Source organism: Vicugna pacos, chromosome 2, assembly GCF_048564905.1.
Source record: "Vicugna pacos chromosome 2, VicPac4, whole genome shotgun sequence".
In the NCBI taxonomy this organism is placed as follows: Eukaryota; Metazoa; Chordata; class Mammalia; order Artiodactyla; family Camelidae; genus Vicugna; species Vicugna pacos.
The window spans coordinates 6,823,830-6,845,174 of NC_132988.1; the positions used below are offsets into that span (position 1 = coordinate 6,823,830).

At 35.6% G+C, this 21,345-nt stretch overlaps 1 protein-coding gene across 1 annotated transcript in view; it reads right to left on the reverse strand.

Annotated features, from left to right (window-relative positions):
* FSTL5 (follistatin like 5) overlaps nt 1–21,345 on the reverse strand; it is a 625,236-nt gene that overhangs the window by 39,867 nt on the left and 564,024 nt on the right. The window contains exons 12-13 of the mRNA XM_072972286.1: nt 17,344–17,451; nt 13,145–13,269 (exon numbers count right to left, since the gene is read on the reverse strand). Of these exons, the coding sequence (XP_072828387.1) occupies nt 13,145–13,269; nt 17,344–17,451 (233 nt within the window). The remainder of the gene's footprint in view (nt 1–13,144; nt 13,270–17,343; nt 17,452–21,345) is intronic.

Consider the following 21,345-nt stretch of genomic DNA (forward strand, 5'->3'; position numbering starts at 1 on the left):
GCTGTAATTTTAGACCATTTTCTGGAAAACCAGTTGTCAATACGGAAAAAAAATCCAAGTCCTTTTCATTATCCCTTCTTCTCTCAAAAAAAAAAATGAAGTGAAATTTCCAAAGTACAGGGAAAAAGGGAGAAATTTAACTTCAGTCTAAACAAATAAAGAGGAGATTTTCAGCATACCTAACTCAACAAGCAGTTGTTTTTTTTTTTAATTGAAGTATAGTCAGTTTACAATGTTGTGTCAGCTTCTGGTGCACAGCGTAACAGTTCGGTCATACACATACATACATCTATTCATTTTCACATTCTTTTCATTATAGTTTACTACAAGATATTGAATATAGTTCCCTGTGCTCTACAGAAGAAATTTGTTGTTTATTTTATAGATAGTAGTTAGTATCTGCAAATCTGGAACTCTAAATTTATCTCTTTCCACCCCCTTTATCCTCTGGTAACCCTAAGTTTCTTGTCTATTTCTGTGAGTCTGTTTCTGTTTTATGAATAAGTGCATTTGCCTTTTTATTTTTTTTAGATTCCACATATGAGTGATATCATACGGTATTTTTCTTTCTCTTTCTGCCTTATTTCACTTAGAATGATAATCTCCAGGTCCATCCATGTTGCTGCAGATGCTATTATTTTATTCTTTTTATGGCTGAGTAGTATTCCATTGTATAAATATACCACATCTTCTTTATCCAGTCATCTGTTGATGGACATTTAGGCTGTTTCCATGTCTTGGCTATTGTAAATAGTGCTGCTATGAACATTGGTGTGCAAGTACTTTTCTGAATTAAAATTCATTCTGGATATATGCCCAGGAGTAGGATTCTAGATCTTATGGTAAGGCTATTGCTAGTTTTTTGATGAATCTCCATACTGTTTCCCATAATGGCTACACAAAATGACATTGCCACCAACAATGTAAGAGGGTTTCCTATTCTCCACACAAGCAGTTTTAAGGGTTACTTAAGGCAACTACCATTTTTTACTTCCCTCGAAACTGTTTCTATTCATTTTGGAGGCCTGTATACCCTATACCATACTGGTGTAAACACCAAAGGATAAAACCCTGGCAGTTTAATGTTTATTGCCTAATATTTTTAATATACTCAGTGGTTATGGTGAATGTGTCTACTCACAACTGAGGACAGATTAGACTTCAGAGGAGTTTTCTCAATATAAGTACTAATTTGGTGGGGTTTTTCGTTATAGTTAAATTTAAAGGCTCTGTGATATTCTTTTCATGTTCTTCAGTTTTGCTTGAACCAAACCTGACATCATGCTGCCTGATTATTTTTTTTCAATAAAAGTAGCAAGAGATGGAACGTTGTAACATAACAAGTGAAAGTTAACAAGTGAGCATTTTTCATTTAAAGAAAGGAATGCATTTATCTAGACATTCTCTGATTGACTCACAGTATCCAGTTTCTTTTTTCCTACATGAATAGCCATAGGAAGGCTACAGCCAGAGGTTGACAACTAAGTTAAAATGGGACAAAATATTAACTCAAGTGGATTCACATGGAATAGTTTTTCCAGCCTCAAATCATTGTAAAGACAGAGGATATCAGTGCCACCAATGTTGTCCTCCTTAAGACACCCCGTACCACTACCACTATTACTCCATTTAAAATAAATTTGTTTTTATGCCAAAAAAGAGAAAAGAATGTGATGTAGATGTGAACTAAGCATTTTAGCCACATTCACATAAACTTTTCAAAATATTCTGACTGCTATAATTAATTTACGCATGTATTTTCAAAGACAAAATTATTTAATAGCATTGCTTGTTCAGTCACATAGGAGTTCACCATTCAAAAGGGAGTTTTTTGGTTATGATACTTGTATTTAAACTTTTAACATTTTAATAAAACATTTCATCAAGAAAAAATCATGAATTCAGAGAATTAGATGTTATGTTAAATATATGTTAAATATATCACCTTCCTTCAACAGAAAAATAATATATCTGTAATAGAAAAGAGCAAATCCATTTTGGATCTGTTCCTGTGATTTTAATGCTGTGCTCTGTTTCCTGGGCTCAGTCATACTGGTTCTGCACCTTTTGTAAAAGGATGTTGCCTGGAGCCTGAAATAGACAGGAGAGCCCATTCTCAGGGCTCTGACCTTTAAGGGTGTAACACTTTTCCATTCATATAAAGGTAACAAGTTGCAGAATAGAAAATAACGTTTGTTTTGTTGAAGGGACACCATGATCTGACCCAGGTGGACAGCTGCAAGAACAAAGAATTCCTACACCAAGAAATTTGCCACAACCAACCACATCCCCTCCTTTTTTTAGTATAAAAGGAGCCTGGATTCTGACTGGGGGAAGATGGTTCTCCAGGACATTAGTCTGCCATCTTCTCAGGCTGCCGGCTTTCCGAATAAAGTCACTATTCCTTGCCCTAACACCTCATCTCCTGATTCACTGGCCTGTCATGTGGCGAGCAGAGTGAGTCTGAACTTGGTAACATATCCACTTAAAGATGGGAAGAATTAGAAATATCGTATACATTATTGTTTTATATACATGTTTTATGAGAATTGATTAATGATTTATCTGCAGTTTCACAATGTTATAGTCTAATCAATTGAATAAATGTATAAAAGAGATCCTGCAATGCACACATGAGATTCATGTAAGAAATTACCTCAGGTCTCAGGATAAGCCCTGCCTCCCTCTTGTGAAACATCATACTGTATCGTAACTTCTGATGTGTTTCCTCATTCATCATAATTGTTATTTGAGTCTGTTTTTACTACTAAACAAAGAAACCCAAGCAATCTAGGTAGCCATTATCATTCACTCATTCAGGGTAAACTAAGTTTGATTTACCATTTCCAGCAAAATCCCAAATCATATATAACAAAGGGGAAAAGTACATAGAAACGTGCTATGTATACACCACAGCTCTCTCCTAAGCAGAATACTGGGTCCCATAAATGGACGACCCTATGTTTTACTGAACACTTTGATGAGTTAGCATGAGTACCTCTGAGGGAAGAAGCAAGAGCTATCTTACTTTGCATAATAAAACTCAAGAGGTAGATCTTGAGTTTTATTATGTTTATTTATTAGATTAGAGTGTTTCTAATTACATGTCATTAGTGCTCCATTGATTTCTCCAGGAAAAAATGCCACAGAGCAAATCTAGTTAGAGGCTTTATTAACTTGTAGAACTTGGGAGTCTAGTAATATAACTGTGCAAAACTTTTCCTTTTTTAAAATAATTAAATCCTTGTGTTTCAAATACACCTTGCGTTTAAACCCAACCTTATTTCCCATATGACAAAAACATTGCAGAGTTAATACAGGATACTAATCTAAGGGAATATTCTTTCAAAAGAGGTTCATCCACTTAGGGTGTAATAGAAAAGAACAAATCTGACTCCATATTAGATCTGTTCCTTTAGCTCCAACCCTGTGCTCTGTTTCCTGGGCTCAGTCATGCTGGTTCTGTACCTTTTATAAAAGAATGTTGCCTAGAGCCTGACATAGACAGGACAGCCCATTCTCAAGGCTCTGACCTTTAAGGGTGCAACACTTTTCCATTCATAGAGATAAAAAGTTGCAGGACAGAAAATAACATATGTCCTGTTGGAGGTTTCCAGGAACATCATGACCTGACCGATGTAGACCGCTGCAAGAACAAAGGATTCTGACACCAAGAAGTTTGCCACAAGCAACCACACCCCCTCCCTTTTTTAATATAAAGGGAGCCTGAATTCTGACAGGGGGAAGATGGTTCTCCAGGACATTAGTCCCCCATCTTCTTGGTGTGCTGGCTTTCTAAATGAAGTTGTTATTCCTTGCTCCAACACCTCACCTCCCAACTTACTAGCCTGTCGTGTGGCGAGTAGAATGAGTTTTGACTCATTAACACAGGCAATAGGCCCTGTCCTTTCAAGATTGAGATGGAGATTGTTCATATGGGGCAGAGACCAAGTGGGGAAGCAGACACGGCTCTCTAACACAGGAAGCAGTGAAGATAAACCGAATACACACACACACACACACACACACACACACACACAACACTAGGCTGCAAGCACGCAGCAATATTATGTCTAAGCATTTTACACTCCCTGTGTGGGCTGTGCTAATATGCTAAAGAAGGTTGAAAGTACAGCTTAAAAGCAAATCCAGTAACTGTAATGAAAGCAGAAGAATGGCATTACAAGTCAAAGCTCGAAGGGTATACTGCATTCACTTCTTTGAAATAAGATGAAGAAAATTGTGTTTATGTAGAAGAAACTTTGCACCCATGTAAGCATGCAGGGAGGTTTGTCAACAATGATGTACAAATGTGTGTGCACGTGTACTCGTAAAAGGATGTAATTTGCTCAATAAACAATTTATGACAGGGCTTTTCTATTTTTCAGACAGTGCCCTGGGCTCTGGGAATGTAATGACCCCGAGAGGTGGCAGATCCTGACAATCTGGAGTTTGTGTTTGTGTAGAGTGGACTGGGGAAAAAGAGGCTCAGAGACACTGGGAAAGGGAAGGTCATGGTTTCAGAATTTGCGTGTTTCCGACGTTCACTATTTAAGAGAGTAGAGAGAAGAAGTTCCAGCTCCTGGGATATTTGGAATCCCTTTTGTTTGTCAGTTTATTTGTCTTTGTGGGAGGAACTAGTATCTAAGAATGATGGAAGTAAATAAACAAGTTTCTTCCATACAGCACAGGGAACTATAGTCAACATCTTGTAGTGACCTATAATGAAAATGAATACATGTATGTACATGTATGACTGAAACATTATGCCATACACCTGAAATTGACACAACATTGTAAATGGACTATACTTCAACTTAAAAAAAATGGGAAAAAGAAGAATGAAGGGAGAAAAGAAACCTTGAACTACTCTGAATTATGACTTTGTGAGATCTTTATCTAAGACCCATTTTTGGAAAGAATCTCAGTTGCTGCTTATCACTCTGATAGCATAGTTTTCCTAAAAAGTCATGGAACAACTGATGTTTTCAATTTCCAATGTGCTTGGATTTCAATGCAACCAGGTAATTTCAGTGCTGAAACTATCTCTACGCACCTGGCCTGTCCATGAATCAAGTCACAAGTGCAGAGCTGTCTTGATATACGGCCAGCCATATATATAATTTGGCTTTAACAGATTTGATAAAATATGAGGGATGGTGACATACTTTACTTTAACTTTCACTTTCCCAGAATGTTTATTTTTCCCTTGGAGAAGCTTTAAGGAAACATATATCAAACCCAATCCCTTCTTAATCATTTTCTTGCTGTAATTTATAATGGAAAAGCAGTGCTACAGACCTCTCTCCAGACCAGCAGAACGATGCCTGCTACCCGCTATTTCATTTTTCTTTATCCCCTGCAGTGCACACATAGCCATTGGTTGTATGGGGATCACGGCGGATCTGACCCTGGATAAGTCCTCAGTCCCCTATTGCTATATTTGATTGCCAGCACTCATTCGAATTTTGAGGGTTCTAAAAGAATGCCTCCAGTTAACGTTGTCCTTTCCAGCCCACCCAAATTGAAGAATACTATTGAGGTCCACTTTCCACAGGATCCTGAATTATGCAATCTGAGATATTCATTGGAAATAATTTCATCTTGGGGTACGTGATGGGAGAGAGAGGAGTTTTCACAAGGAAACTACTGGAACATTATTTGCTGTTTGTTTCTTTGTTTTGGTTAGCAGGTCAAATGTAGAGGAAGACAAAAGTGTGGCGCCTGGCATTTTTTGAATGTTTACATAAGTACCAGTTGCCGTCAAGCTCTCCTCATCACTGGGATTTACAAATATACTTATTTCTCTTATTGCTTATCATGTAATCATTGACTGAAATACACACACACACACGTCTAATGAACAACAATTAATTTTAAGACACCATGTAATCAATCGATCATCCATGAAGAAAAATAACAATCATAAAAATGTCAATTTCCCATCCGTTCCATTTTTGCCTCAAGAAATAGGAGCACTTTAGAGGTAGATATCTAGGAAAATATAACCCAAAGAAACGGGAGAAGTGGTTTGAAATTCTAGGCAATAAGATCAAATGGTAGTGCTGGGGGCATGATTTCAAGAGTAAGTAAGCCTTTCAAAGCATCTCTGATAGCAATAGTGTTACCTCAGTTGCTAAGTTTCCTTTCTACTTTATAGAACTAGTCCTGGAGTAGACACGTACATCAGAAATCACTGCCTTCTTGCATTTACTGTAAGTGTCCTCTGTGCCAATTGACATTGGCAGACTTGAATGAAATGGGATTAAATCTGTTCCTAGTTGCACTTCAGTCTGAGAGTGGACAAGAGATGGGAGAGGCGTGATTTGCAGGTGCTATGAGGGTCAGGCTGTAAATATGTCTTTTTTCATCATGTGTTTTAAATTTATCAAAGGTATTATTTTAGTCCATGAAATTTTAAAGAATTTCTACGAAAGCCTTAAATAGCCCAAATATTAGCTGTGCCCTTGTAACCAAGGTAAACACATCTTGCTGTTAATCCTTTTTCTTATCTCCCACCTGTTTTTTTCATGACAAATCAAAAGCTCTAAAAGAGACTTCTGCTGATTTTTGCATTTCTGGTAGCTTTACTTGATGGCTTTCTTAGTATCTTGTACTAAACTTTATCAAATTCCCCTGCTCTGAACCACATTGGCCTCCATGTAGTTCTTACTTTCATCTGCTAACTCCCCAAAATAAATCCTTTTTGGAAGAATGACCTGAGATTTTTCGGGGACATCCAGTGTAAATGTTTCTTCACTCATTGGTTGTCATTCTGCCCCCTCATTAGTTCCTCTTATTCTTTCAAGTATCCTCACCCCTCTAAATATTTACACAAAATTAAAAAAAAATGATAACATGATAAATTACTGGCAAATCTATTGTTTTTCATTTCTTATATGCAAATACTAGTGGCACCTGTACTGTAAATTGTAATCTTTACACATATTATAAGAAATTGAAATTTAATTAGTCTTCAGAATGGTTCCAAAAATAAAACAATAATTTATGTAAATATCTATTCTTTTAAAAATTTAGTTGCTTTGATGTTTAATCCAATCATTGAAACACAACTATTTTTTCTGAAAGAAAATTTATTTTTAAATTACTGTTTAATATCTGACTACTTTAAAAAATTGATAACAAAATTATTAAATTTCCGTGCATTAGCCATATCATTAAAAAATTAAGAGTAGTGGAACTATATTATTATTCAAATATACCTATTTACATGTAATGATATAATAACAGTTCTGTGAAATCAAATTTTTAGTAAAATGAAACATTTTGCTTTACATCTGTAGAGCACTTTGATGAAAAAATAATAACTTATTTTGTTTTTTATAATATTAAATAGACATAATTGATTCTTCTGAGAATTACATACATATTTTCATTTTTTACAGTCTCTTTTAATTTTACCTATCTGGATATTTTTGTACATAGAATAAGATATAATTCCAAATTGAAATTCTTCATATAAGAAATTTATATTTCTCATGTCATTACAAAACACGCTCCTTTTGTACTGCATAATCTCTTCAACTTTAGAACTATGATTCATGGTTTGTTAATCACTTATTGAAATTTAAGGTTTTTAAAGAAAATTCTCTATGAACTGCCAGTCTGAAAAATGAGTGTCTACCTAATACACATTGCCAGTTAACTGAAATGCTTGATGAATTACTAATGTGAAACACACATCTTTTATTAAATATTCAACAGAACTATTTTTGTAAAAAATAACAGAATATAAGATATAAAATGTTTTATTCTTACTTAAAATCAAATAAGCATATAATTTTAGAGTGATTGAGATCAATGTACTTCAATAAACATCAGAAAATCGTTTGTGTTATTACATCAATTTCAAGTACTTTATACTTTTTCTAAATATTTGGGGGATGGATTCACCAACTCACACTCAGGTGTATTAAAAGTATCCATTACGTGTTTTAATAGCCTTTTAAAAATAAAGTTTTAGTCAATCAGCGTTGTCAGTCCCTTTCAGAAGTGCAGGAACTAATGGGGAGACAGGAGTGTAATACACTCTCTCATCTTCCAGGAAGAGTAGTTTAGTGAAACTAAATTGTATACACAACTGGGGTTCACACATGCAATTTTTAAAGAATAATTGCCTGCTGGTCTGGAGTTTTTCTGCACAAGCAATCAAATTCAAGAATGAGGAAGGAAAGGACGCAAACTTGCTTCATTGGCCAGAACTCAGCAGTTTGGAGACCATTCTGATTTAGCACAAACATCAGTGGCACTGGTGTGGCTGAGCCTAGGTGTGTACCCAGCCTAGGGCTCAGGTTATTTTCAGATTTCTATAGAGAAGGAGCGATAAGCAAAATCCACAGAAAGGATTTTTCACTAAGAAGCTCTTACCCTCTAGTATAAAATAGAAAGAATGGTATGTGGCCTGGGCTGTGTCACTCAGGATGGGACGGAATTCAGCTGAGTTGTGAGAATGAGTAGGTGGGCCCTCCTTCTCAGGCAGTTTTTAAATGAAAATTAGTCTCCTGAAATTCAAATTCGTCAGGCCACTCTAAAAGACACCTGCTGTTAGGCTCTGAAGAAGTTTTAAAGTGCTGAGAATTTCAAACGGTCTTAAAAAGTGAACAGCATTCCCAATTTTGTGAAGATGGATGCTTTTTTTTTTAAGCTACAAGTTTATCTTTTAATACAGATTTAGGAAGTAATTGTGTTTCTCTTAAAGTCTTTAGTTTCCATTTACCTCACAGAGTAAACAAACTTGAGAATTATAGACCAAAAAAAAAAAAAAAAAGGAGAAAAAGATGAGAAGAAATCAAGCAGAGAAAAATAAAGACTTTCAGCAAAACTACTGCTAATCTCAGGGAAACTCTTGTTCCAATGCAGATTATGCGTAATCTGGACACAGCTGTTATGGGCAACTTAACATTCAAACACTATATGATTCCTACCCCTACAAAGAAATGAAGTCAGCTGGCTGAGATCACAAGCGCCAAAGGGAAAGAGCGTTGCTGGGACATTAAGGCTTAGATCTGTCTGATAGGAGACATAAGTCCTTCTTACTGCAGTTTACAGCTTTCACACCATTCCCTAGACTTAATGCCCAACTCACTGCGTGTCCCACACTATGTAAGATGCTGAGAAATCAGGTGCATAAGAAATGGACTTGGTGAGAATGTAGTTTGGTGTAGCCATTATGGAAAACAGCATGGAGATTCCTTAAAAAATTAAAAATAGACTTACCATGTGATTCAGCAATCCCACTCCTGGGCATATATCTGGAGGGAACTCTAATTTGAAAAGACACATGCACCCCAATGTTCATAGCAGCACTATTTACAAAAGCCAAGACATGGAAACAACCTAAATGTCCATTGGCAGATGACCGGATAAAGAAGTTGTGGTATATTAACACCATGGAATACTACTCAGCCATAAAAAAGAATAAAATCATGCCATTTGCAGAAATATGGATGGATGTGGAGATCATCATTCTAAGTGAAGTAAGCCAGAAAGAGAAAGAAAAATACCATATGATATCACTTACAGGTGGACTCTAAAAAAAAAAAGAGAGACACAAATGTACTTACTCACAAAACAGAAACAGATTCACAGACAGAGAGAGCAAACTTATGATTACTAGAGGGAAATGGGGTGGGATGGGATAAATAAAGAGTTTGATATTGGTAGATACTAACTACTGTATATAAAATAGATACACAACAAGTTTCTTCCATATAGCACAGGGAACTATATTCAATATCTTGTAGTAACCTATACTGAAAAAGAATATGACAAGGAGTATATGTATGTATATATCTGACTGAAACATTATGCTGTACACCAGAAATTGACACAACATTGTAAACTGATTACACTTCTATTAAAAAAAAAGAAATACAGTCTTCATTCAATACTACTAGTCTGGTTTAGGAAAGAGTGTAACAGTTCCTTCTTTCTTTACTTCCATTCCTATGAGAAACATAAATTAAGTGCCTACCAGTCAAGAGGCACTAAGGATATAAAATCCTGACACCTGTCTAGACGTTTTTCAGACATGGGAAATATAAATTATTTGAAATGAGGGTATGGCCATCTAAGAGAAAAGCAGATTAGTGTGATGAGTGATCAGAGGGAGAAGACTTATATTAATTAAACATATATTATGCATCAGATCTTCTGCCTGGCCTGGACTATGTACCAAGCACAATAGCAAGAAAATAGTCTCAAATTTGGGAAAACACAATTCATAGAAAAAGCAATCTCAGAACACGTGCCACATTTAGGCAGAAAAACGTTCCATGAATTGGTAAAAGAAAAGACCATATCTACCCTCAGGTTCTCCTGATGTGGAATAAATCCTCATTATGTTAAAAACACTTTACATATTTAAACGTCTATTTTTGGAAATGCATGCTACCTTCCATTCTTACTCTTCACTTTAGTAATAGGAAGAGTTGCTGTGAAACACAGTAGGAAGCATGATGATCATTCACATTCATTCCAAATGTGGCTCTGTATGCAGGTAGAATTGTGATAGTTTAATTTTGTCTTCTTACAAGTATTGGCAAAACACTTGTGCATTTCACTATACACCCCTAGGTGAAATCAAAACGTTTAAAAATATCCTCAAGCACACTTTTCAGTGTTTCTCATAAGTTATAGAAATAACTTAAATAAAACGTTGCCTTATATGCGTTCACATTATTTGAATGTTCTTGTAATGATTAATAGCTCCAACTTCAGATACGTAATAATCATTTTGACCTTAAAAAGACTCTAAGTTCTAAGAGTGTATCAGTTAAACATACAAACACAAAATGACTCATGGCACTCACTTTATTCAGACAAATTTAGACTCCTCTCCCCCGTAGCTATTTTATCCTAATAACACAATACACTTGTAGGATAAGAAAATGCCCACAACTATATACTATTAACTGTATTAGTGTCATAGACACAGAAATTTGGACTCAAATAATTGAATTAATAGTATATTTTTAAAAAATACACAAAGTTGATAATAGTATATCAGATACAATGACAGGGAATAGGAGAATGAGATAAATAAAAGCAAATGTTACATATTAAATTATCGATTAGTAATAATTTACCAACAACTTGAAAACAACAAAAGCATATTTATTCATCATAACACTCAATGCCAATGAAAAGATGTTTGATCCTCATCCAATTAGTATAAAAACATTATATATATTTTAGACACCATCTCAAGTGGGATCATTTTCAGTTCATATTCTTATTTCTTTGGTCTCTGAATGATTATAGTGCTTGCAGTCAGAGCTAAAAATTACTTTGATGCAAATGCTTTTCAAATATGCTGCATTTCCATTAAGTTCTACTTATTTTCCATAAAAACATGTAATAATTGTGACAGTATATCATGATTTTTAATCTCTTTATTGCTAAGCACATGATAGGCATTCTGAAAACAATAGTAAATTGCTTGACAAATATATCAAACTCTTGGAAAGCATCTATTTGGCTGCACAAAGAACAGTTTATATTTAATTGACTGTGAGCCACAACTCTAATTTATGAATCTCCCTTTTTATTTTTCCAAGTTGAATTCTGCACTCTTTCAGAATTCTTACAACTCCAACTTTTATAAGAGATAATTTTCAGTTTAATTCAAGGGAAACAAATGTACATAAGAACCAAATAATGGCTCATATAACATATCTGAAGCAGTTCCCCTCATCAAAATTTACTTGAAAAAGAGAATAAAATACTAGTTTGTTTCAGATTCACTAATATTGCTAAGCACTGCTTTACATTGTTTCGAATACATTATCAAAACACATAGTATCAGAAATTGTCAATATACAAATTCTCCCCCTTATCATCACTTAAAGCACTTCTGCAGAATCTTCAGAGTGATATCATTGGAAGTTATCACTTTTTTACTTTTTTGTAAATACTTAAAGATAAAACATGCCAACATGTTTTCTGAGGGTACAGACCTCAAACATTTTTTTAATTGATGTATACATGATTTACAACATTGTGCTAGTTTTTGGTGTAAAGCATAATGTTTCAGTTATACAAATATATATTTTTTTCATATTCTTCTTCATTATAGTTATTACAAGGTACCGAATATAATTCCCTGTGCTATATAGTAGATTCTTGTTGCTTATCTATTTTATGTACAGTACTGTGTATCTGCTAATCCCAAACTTCTAATTTATCCCTACCCCCACTTTCCCCTTTGGTAACCATAAGTTTGTTTTCTACATCTGTGAATCTGTGTTTTGTAAATAACTTCATTTGCATCATTTTTTCAGATTCCACATATATGTGATATTATATAATATTTGTCTTTCTCTTTCTTTCTTCACTTAATATGATAATCTCTAGTTCTATCCATGTTGCTGCAGATGGCATTGTTTCATTCTTTTTTATGGCTGAGTAATATTCCATTGTGTATATATGTGTGTGTGTGTGTATCACATCTTATTTATCCAATCATCTGTCATGAACATTTATAGATCTCAAACATTTCAACTTTCCATACTCACGAATACAGTGTTATATTCATTCCTATATGGGCAAAAATGATACAAGAATGTTATTACAATACATTGAATAGATGGTGATGAGAGTGGCTCTCCTGTCTGGGAGGAACTCAGGCCAAGTTCAAACATCAGCATTTTGCAAAATCCTAATAAGAATATCTTAATGATAATCAGCAAAAATATGAACTGTGACATCGATTTTAAAATGCAACCATATCTTTGTAAATTCACTTCTCTATTACACAGAAAAGGAAGTACATCACACAAAATTCATCATCATATTGATAAATGAATGTCCATCAGGCAGATGAGACAAAGCTAAATCATGTGCAATGATGTGTCTATTTGTTGGATAACTGAATTTTTCTTTTGGTGATTTCCCATGGCTTTCTATCAGAAGTAGAGAGAACCCAAAACATGGATACAAGGAGTGGGTATAGCTCAGTGGTAGAGCATGTGCCTAGCATGCATGAGTTCCTGGGTTCAATCTCCAGTACCTCCGTTAAAAAAAACTGATCATAAATAAACCGAATTACCTCCCTCCAGAAAAATCTTAAGTAAATAATTTTTTTTTATTGAAAAAAAAAGTGGATACTCATCTTAGCACTTACCTCATATGGGTGACGACAAGTGTGGGGCTGGGGATGTAAAAGTCGTCCACACGGTCAAAGTGCTTTCCCACCGGCTGGGTGTGGATGGTGTGGTGAGGGGTGTTCCCGCTGGCCAGGGTTATGACCTACACGGAACAGCACGTTTAGACCTGGCAAGCCATGTCCTCCATAGCACCAGATGTGAAGTAAATCTTTGGCAGTTGTCTGCCTAGACTCTTTACTCCCACCCTCAAATTAGTATATTATCAAGCAAATTGGAATTCTGTAATTGGTTGCTTATTTTCAAGGTAGAAGCTGCTGCTGCTACAGAGAAAAAAATCGAAAAAGGTTTGTCTGCTTAAAATATAAAACATGCATGTAAGTAACTTATGTATTCTAGAAATGTTATTGCTAAAATGAGAAAAATAAGAAGTGGACATATGAGGTAAGTGAGATACTCACTTGCTTTTTTTTTTCTTTCTTTCTTCTTCAGTTCCTTTCCTCCCTTCCTTCCTTCCCTCCTTCCTTCCTTCCTCCCATCCTCCCTCCCTCCCTCCATGGCTTTATTGAGGAACAACTGATAAATAAAAACTTCCCTCTCCTATAAAAGATTTGGAAACATAGAACAGAGAACTCAAAAAAATACCACACGAACAATTTTTGCTCTTAGAAATCTTAGAATAGAGCACCACATTTTGAACCTCTTTTTTCCTTTTACACATAGAAAATAACAGATTTAAGTAAGTTTTAATCATAGAGGTTTCTTCTAACTATTTATCATTAATTGGTCTTGGAAACTCTCATAGTTCATTAAAGAAAAGATCACCACTTTTGAGCTCCTTTATTCCTTATACACCATTGCACACCACATTCTATCAGCTCCTCCTCCCGATTTCTCACACCTCCACCTTTGCTCTGTTGCCCTTGTTGCAAAGCCATTGCTCTGGATTTTGCCTTTTGAAGCACCCTCCTGCCTTTATTTTTCCCCTTTAAATCATTTCTACATATTATCACAAAACGAAACTTCCTAAACTAGTGACTGCCTAAATTAAGTAGCATTTCATCCCCCCAAACTGAATGTTTTCCTTTGGTTTTTAAGACAGAAGCAAATAGCATTTTTATTTTTAGGGTTTTTTTCCCCAAAAGGTTAATTTCTCTTCATTCAAATGCGTATAATTTCATGAGTTCCATTGGAAATTGCCAAGCTCAAGAAAATGGATTATTACAACCGTCAGGATAGATGCAGTTATGTGACAGTCAAAAGAAATAAATAAATGAAACAGAAACAAATCTTTACATCTTAGTGGCTTAGAAAATAGAGATTTTGTTTCATACCTGTTGCTTCCTCAGAGGGCTCTGGCAGGAGATCTACTGTTCCTAGTATTTTCATTCCTTTTCCCATGAGGAAGGAGCAGCCCATGAGGGAGGATCTTTGAATGTTTCAGCTCATGAAAGTCCTCATTTGCCGGAACTAATCATATGGCCCCACCCAACCAAAAGAAGACCCCCATGTGCCCAGAGGGGGAGAGAACCAAATATGCGGTGAAGTTTTAAAGACACTATATCTATTTTATTAATGAGTTTCAGTGAGAAACCCCTCCCTGGTTTTTAGCCATTCATAATAATGCCTAAAAGACTTTAATAAAAATCAACAAGATTAATTCCAATGGAACTCTCCAAATTTTCTTCCCTTTGGATTGTATAGAAGTATATAATTCTCAAAATGCATGTACGTGTATTTGAAATTAATAATAATACTTAGACTAACAGAAGTAATAATAATAATGATAATATTTACTAAGAGCATGCTATGTTCCAATATATGTCCTGAATAGTTTACAGGCATCACAGAATTTAATACTCAAACAAAGCTATAATACGTGTATTGCATCCCAAACTTACAATGCAAACTTACACGATGCAAAAATACTTCACACCACTGAAGATTATCTGAACCTCTCTTCTGTGCTTGGCATAGTCCTAGGTTGTAAAAAGACAAAGCCACTTCCCCAGTGTAAGTCTGGGCTTTACTTCCTGATGGGTCAAGGTCCTTCTCGCTGCTAGAACTGAGCAGGAAGTAGTGAATTGCCAGGTTCAGGACCGAACCCACTGACTTTAAGGACATAGGTTGATCTGTGATATACCTTAATCAATAGGGCCAGTCTGACAACAACCTTGCTGGCCTCGCTCTGTGCCACACCTTCTGCAAACCCAGAGCCACCGTCTGCCCCGTCACCCCATCTGGCTGGGACTTACTTCCTAGCCAATGGCAGAGTGTGAAGATTTTATTCCAATTGTTTCCTGAGGATATTTTCTTCTCTAATTGTTTGTACATTTGCAAAAACACTACACAAAGATCCTAAAACTGTGCAGATGATGGACTCATACGTTTTAGCTTTTTACAGAATTTCCTAAATTTTCATAAGGCATAAATGCCCTCTAAAAATACCTATGATACATCTTTTTGAGAATTCGTCTGAGAACACTAGATGGAAAAATCACTGTCTTAATTACCTAAAATTATGACAATTCATGGAGTTTTATGAATTAATTGTAAATATCAGAGAAAATAAGACATATGGCTTTCCTAATTGACAAAGATGTATAGATTTAATAAGATTCAACATGAAAGCACAAAAGAGGGCGTTTGGATCCTTGATAAAAATGCTTCTGCACCTTCAAGGGTCAGTGGGTACCATTATACGTTCTACTGCATTAGGGCTAAACAGCTACCTCCTAGCCTGCACACCCTAGCATCAGTCTCTTTCCAGTAACTTCAATATTATGGCACAGGGACACTCCAGTGAAAAAGAGAGCTTGCCCACATGTTCTGATTTGCTCAATTCAATTTCTCCAAAGGAAAGTCAGTTCCCTTTTTTCAAACAAAACTCGAATCCCATTTCTTTGGGAGATATTTCCTGATAATCCTCTTGGGAGACAATTATCCATCACTATTCTGACATTTCTGTGGAGTCAGGTCTTTCTGAGCAAAAAGCATTGGCTAACTTGGTTAAAGGATGATGGGCCGAGCCAAAATGTCTCGGAAGCCTGAGATGGAGTATTGCTCCTGAGAGATTTAGAGGCTTAACTCATCTAAGTTGTTACTGATGTGCCCGCACACTGACTACCCCTCCTCTCCCAGGAGAAGGTTTGCCAGAGTATCTGTCTTTCTCTCTCTCTCTCACACCAAAGGGAGGGACTTAAAACAACTTAGGGACATGGGATTCCAGGCTCCTTCTAGTCACTCACCATATCACCCTATGTGGGTTGAGGATGGAAAATAAAAACTAGCACTTTCCATGAGTAAGACACAATCTGTTCTCTGATTCCGAGACCCAGTCACTTATCTGTCTGTCTGTCTGTCTATCTATCTCCCTGTCTTTATACATACAGAAATATACACATACAGTCTTTATCTAAATAAATCTTGTTATGTACTATTTTAAGAGCAATTCCTAATTCCTATATTTTATATTTTCAGATGTGAGACTAACCTTTCACTCCCACCTAGCAAATATTTTAAAAATTCACTGAATCTTATTAGTATGTTTTTAAATTAGAACTTCAGAGAAAAAGAACCCATTTTAGATGGCTAGATAATATGTGGGAATTTCTCAACACTGCTACAATGAGTCATTGTTAAAATGTATGCACACACATATATATACATATATATCTGTCAAGTCCTCATATAAACGATTTCAAACATAAGCGAATTCCCCAGAAATGACAGCACATTTTCTCCAATTCGAAATGAGCCTGCACTCAGAGAGTAAAATAATGTGTGTTTGGAGAAAAATGGAGACCTGCTTTGAGATTCTGCCCAAATCTCCTGGTCTCTGTCTCACATGCTCCATCCAACAGGCACCATTTTAAAGAGAAATGGAGACAATAAAATTCTCATGAAAATCAGAAGGAAGCACAGAACTGTCAAAAGGTAAACTATAACTTTTTTATTCCCAATGGCATGTGCTTTGTCATCATAGGTTATTCTTTTTGCACATGAATCTAATGCTTGGTAAGTATGACCTAGAACATTTTCCAACCCGAAAAAAGGCACTTGAGTATTGACAATTCTTCCCCTTCTTTGCAGATCTAGATGTATTTAAAATCCATTTCTCAGATGGAAGACCATCATTGTTAAATGGTTATAAATACCCAGTTAGATATCTAAATGCTTAAAGATCACTATTTTCTCAAATATACTGAAGTGTACTTACCTGAAGTGTCGGAGAAGCCTTGTCCATGGTACCCCAGCTGAGCACCCAGACCTGATCGTGCGATTTGTCATAGTGTAATTTCACTGGGACTGGGTCTGTGCTTACTGCCTGCAATAAACAGGAGTTGAAAAAGTTTTCAGACTGAAATACTGGGCTGAAACTAGGCTAGAAATTATGGAAGACTCCTAGCTTTTGGATATCAGATTAAACATTTCTGTTGTCCATTATCTAATTTTCTAAATCCTTATTTAATGAATTTGGAAACATGATACCTGACTCAAACGTTTTTGTACCCTTTTAGATAGTCTTATATTCATTCATTACTCATGCAAATTGTGTTTGATGGAGAAGCTATTTAAAAACTCAAGATATAAGTGATTAATATGTGTATTTTAATTTTTGAATACAGGTGAGAACTATGTTTACCCTATTAGATTTTTCTAACCCAAAGCTGGTTATTGGATTTAGCCATCTATAATGCTAAAACGCCAATGATTTGATCTACGGTTGTAACTATCATAACAGATTACCTAATTTAGTTTCCTTAATGAGAAATCTAAAACAATAGAAAAAGGAAAAGCATTTTTTTTGTATCATACTTGATATGGTAAATGAGTTTTCCTGCTAACATTTATAATACTTAGCATTTACTGAAAACAAAACTTCCAGAAAACAAATTGCTGCCAGTAAGTTATTTCATTCACCTTAATTCCAAGCTATTTATATTACAAGTGAACACCTTTTTGAAGTAATTTCCTGTAATAGTTACATATTTTCTAATTTTATAACATAAAACAAGTTGTATTCAATAAAAGAACCCTTATGCAATAGTAAAGGCATTTCATCCCCAAGTTCTAGTGAATATATTTATAGAATTTCTCAAATCCTAGTTCATGATGTAACCCTCTTCACAGTGGGTTGAACACACAGATTCATATTTTATCTAACATGTTAGCAATTTAGTCTTACTAAAGTATTTCTTTTCTAAAACCTTGTCCTATATTTTATCTATTTAAAATTCTCAATATTCTTGGATTAGAAGTAATTATTGCATTTCTGAACAGACCTATTTAAATACTTCTGTATGCTTGACCTTATGCCTTTCTTTCTGTCTAACAGAGCCATGATGTTGTTTTGGGTTCAGGTGGGCAGCAATGTTCTCAGGGAAGGTAGCCCACTAGGCTAGCAGCACAGATTTTACCCAATGACTAATCTCATTCCCCTTTGACAAGTGCTAATTGTCCCAACATCTCTAGAGGTTAGAGGTGGTCACATGGCTTATCCTAGTTTATACATTGTAAAGATGAAGATGATGGATGAATTGTGAGAATGATATGAATTCCCATCAAAATAGACAGGTGGAGACTTCCTTGTACCATCCTTTCCCTTTCTTCCCGCCTTAGATGCTGCCATATGAAGACACTAAGGCTCAAATTCCAAAGCCATTTTGAGATCATGAAACAATAAGCTTAAGAAGGAAAAGGCAACAATTTGAGGATTCAGCAGGAGAAAAATGAAAGGAGACTGAATTTTTCAGTAACAGCCTTGAGATGCTGCGTGAACCTAGAATAACTATCCTGAGACTGGATGTTATTTGTGATAATTAAATGGTTCTATTGCTTAAGGAAAAGTTAGCCTGGTATTTGGTTAATGGTACTCAGGTGAATGCCAGATGTTTCATTTCAAGTCTTCATGTACTGATCAATAATTTCAATGGGTATATAGTGAAAGAATCATCATTAACCATTACACTAATAACAAAGCAATAAGATTCTTTTGATTTTTCATATTTTCCCCTTTTATGTTAAACTTGATCTGTGTGTGTTTATAATAGTCACCCAATTCTGCATACAACTTAAAATGGAATATAATCTTTAGGCTCTTAAAATGTTAAAGATAAAATAGTTCAATAGGACAACAAAAGTAACAGTAACAAAGACATTGTTATCCAATCGGTGGGATACCATTAAAAAAAGAACAAAGATCCTTAGATAGCTTTAAATAGTAGAGAACCATTTTTTTAATATTTTATTTTACTTTTTTTGCATTTTTTATTGAGTTATAGTCATTTTACAATGTTGTGTCAAATTGAGAACCATTTGAATAAAAATTTTTGGCTGGCCAGCTCTCCTAAGGTTCTTTCCTTTCTATGAGACTCTTTCATAAATATTATCTTATGGGCATACCACAATCTCTAGGTTCTGTTAATAGCCACATAAAATGGGATAAGACACCTGAGACTGTGTCTTACCAGTCACCAGCCAGCCAGTGGTCAGTGGGCCTGGGGTCTGAGTCTGTGATCCTGCCCAGAGTGGGAACTTCTCTATCTACTAAAGACTATCTCTGCTCACTGATAGTCTCATTTCTGACAGTGTGTGGGTATGTTGCACTCCTATTTATGCCTTGTGGATGAGAAGCATTCTTTTGTTTTTATTTTTGTTTTTTCTCTTTTGGAAGGTGAAAAGAAACCCAAGGGGCTCAATGATATGGAGCAGCATTTGTGTAAGGAGCACAACTGCAGTGGAAAACCACTGGCAGGCACTATACCCCGTGCTTATGAGCAAGCATTTTTATTGTAGGTGATTAGGTTCTTGTCTTGTCACAGAAATAATTCAGAGACAAGACACAGAAGTTAAGAAAGTAAAGCGAGGATTTATTAAGAGATGGGTAGTGCACTCTCAAGGGGAGAGTGGGCAGACTCAGGTGAGCAGCTGCCCCGAGCTTCTTTGGCACGTTGGTTACACAGGGTGTAAAAGTGAATGGGCAGACTGTTCATTGGGGAGGGAAGGGTTTGGGGAAGTAGTCCCTGATTTTCATCCCAACTCCACCTTCCTGAGGGGAGGAGGGATTTTTTTGCCCTTATTTAGTCTGGATTGGAGATGTCATGGTATTAGTGCATGATGGGTTCTTCTAATCTGCAAGGATCATTTTATTGTAATGAGGGCATAATGAGCAAAAGGTTACTTTTGGACACTGGAGATTCCTACCTTTTCCAGTGTTTCTTTGTTGGCCTCCAGGGCACTTGTCACTCCAAAATGTGTGACTTCAAATCTTAGCATCTTTACTTAAACTTTAACAATAACAATAACAGTAATAATAATAATACCATTGGAAGTTACTAACCTTTCCTGTGGCTCCAAATAAAATGGAGACTGTAATAACACCTACTTCAAAGAGTCACTGTAAATATTAGATAAGGTAGTAAATGTAACAAATATAATGTGTTCAGAGTGTGCCTGGTGCCTGTTGAGCACCACAAAATACCACTACAACTACTGCTAGAGAAATTAACTGAACTAGAGGTATAGTCATGACACAGCTCATGACACAGCACCATAGCGTTTTAGAGACACACTACTCTCATTGAGCAAATGAAGAAACTGAGACCTGGGAGAGGTTATTTACTGTAATAAACAGAGTCTGTGTCCTGGAAGAGTTTGCAGGTGAGAGGCTGAAAGAACTTAAAAGAACTTGAAACGCGTTTCGTGAAATAAAAACAAGGAGCAGATCCCATGGGAGCTCAGAGGATGAAGAACGGTGTACACAATGGGGGGGTGATGCTTCAATTGAGCCTTCAAGGATGAACCTTGTTTTATAAGTGGCGAGACAGAGACAATTTTTAAAAATTCACTTATGAGAGAGGGTATGTCCCAGGAAGCGTCAGAAGGCAGTTCCTAATTAATCTTCTTTAAATAAATTAAGAGATACGTTTTTGAAGGAACAAAATACCAATTTTCAAAACAACTTCAGAATTTAAAAAAATGTTTGTCTCCAAAATTTGTGAACATGTTGTGTTTCAGCATTTCAAAGGTTTGGCATTAAATTCAGTTTATTTTGGTGTTTGGTTCTAAAAGCTCACCAGAACGGAAAAAGACATGCAGACAAAAATGAAGAAAAGTCCTTTTGACATACTTTACTGGGAAAAGGTTTAACTCTTAGGAAAAATCTATTTATAAGTTTTCGAGCATGTGGATAGAACACATTTTACACAGAGAATGTTTC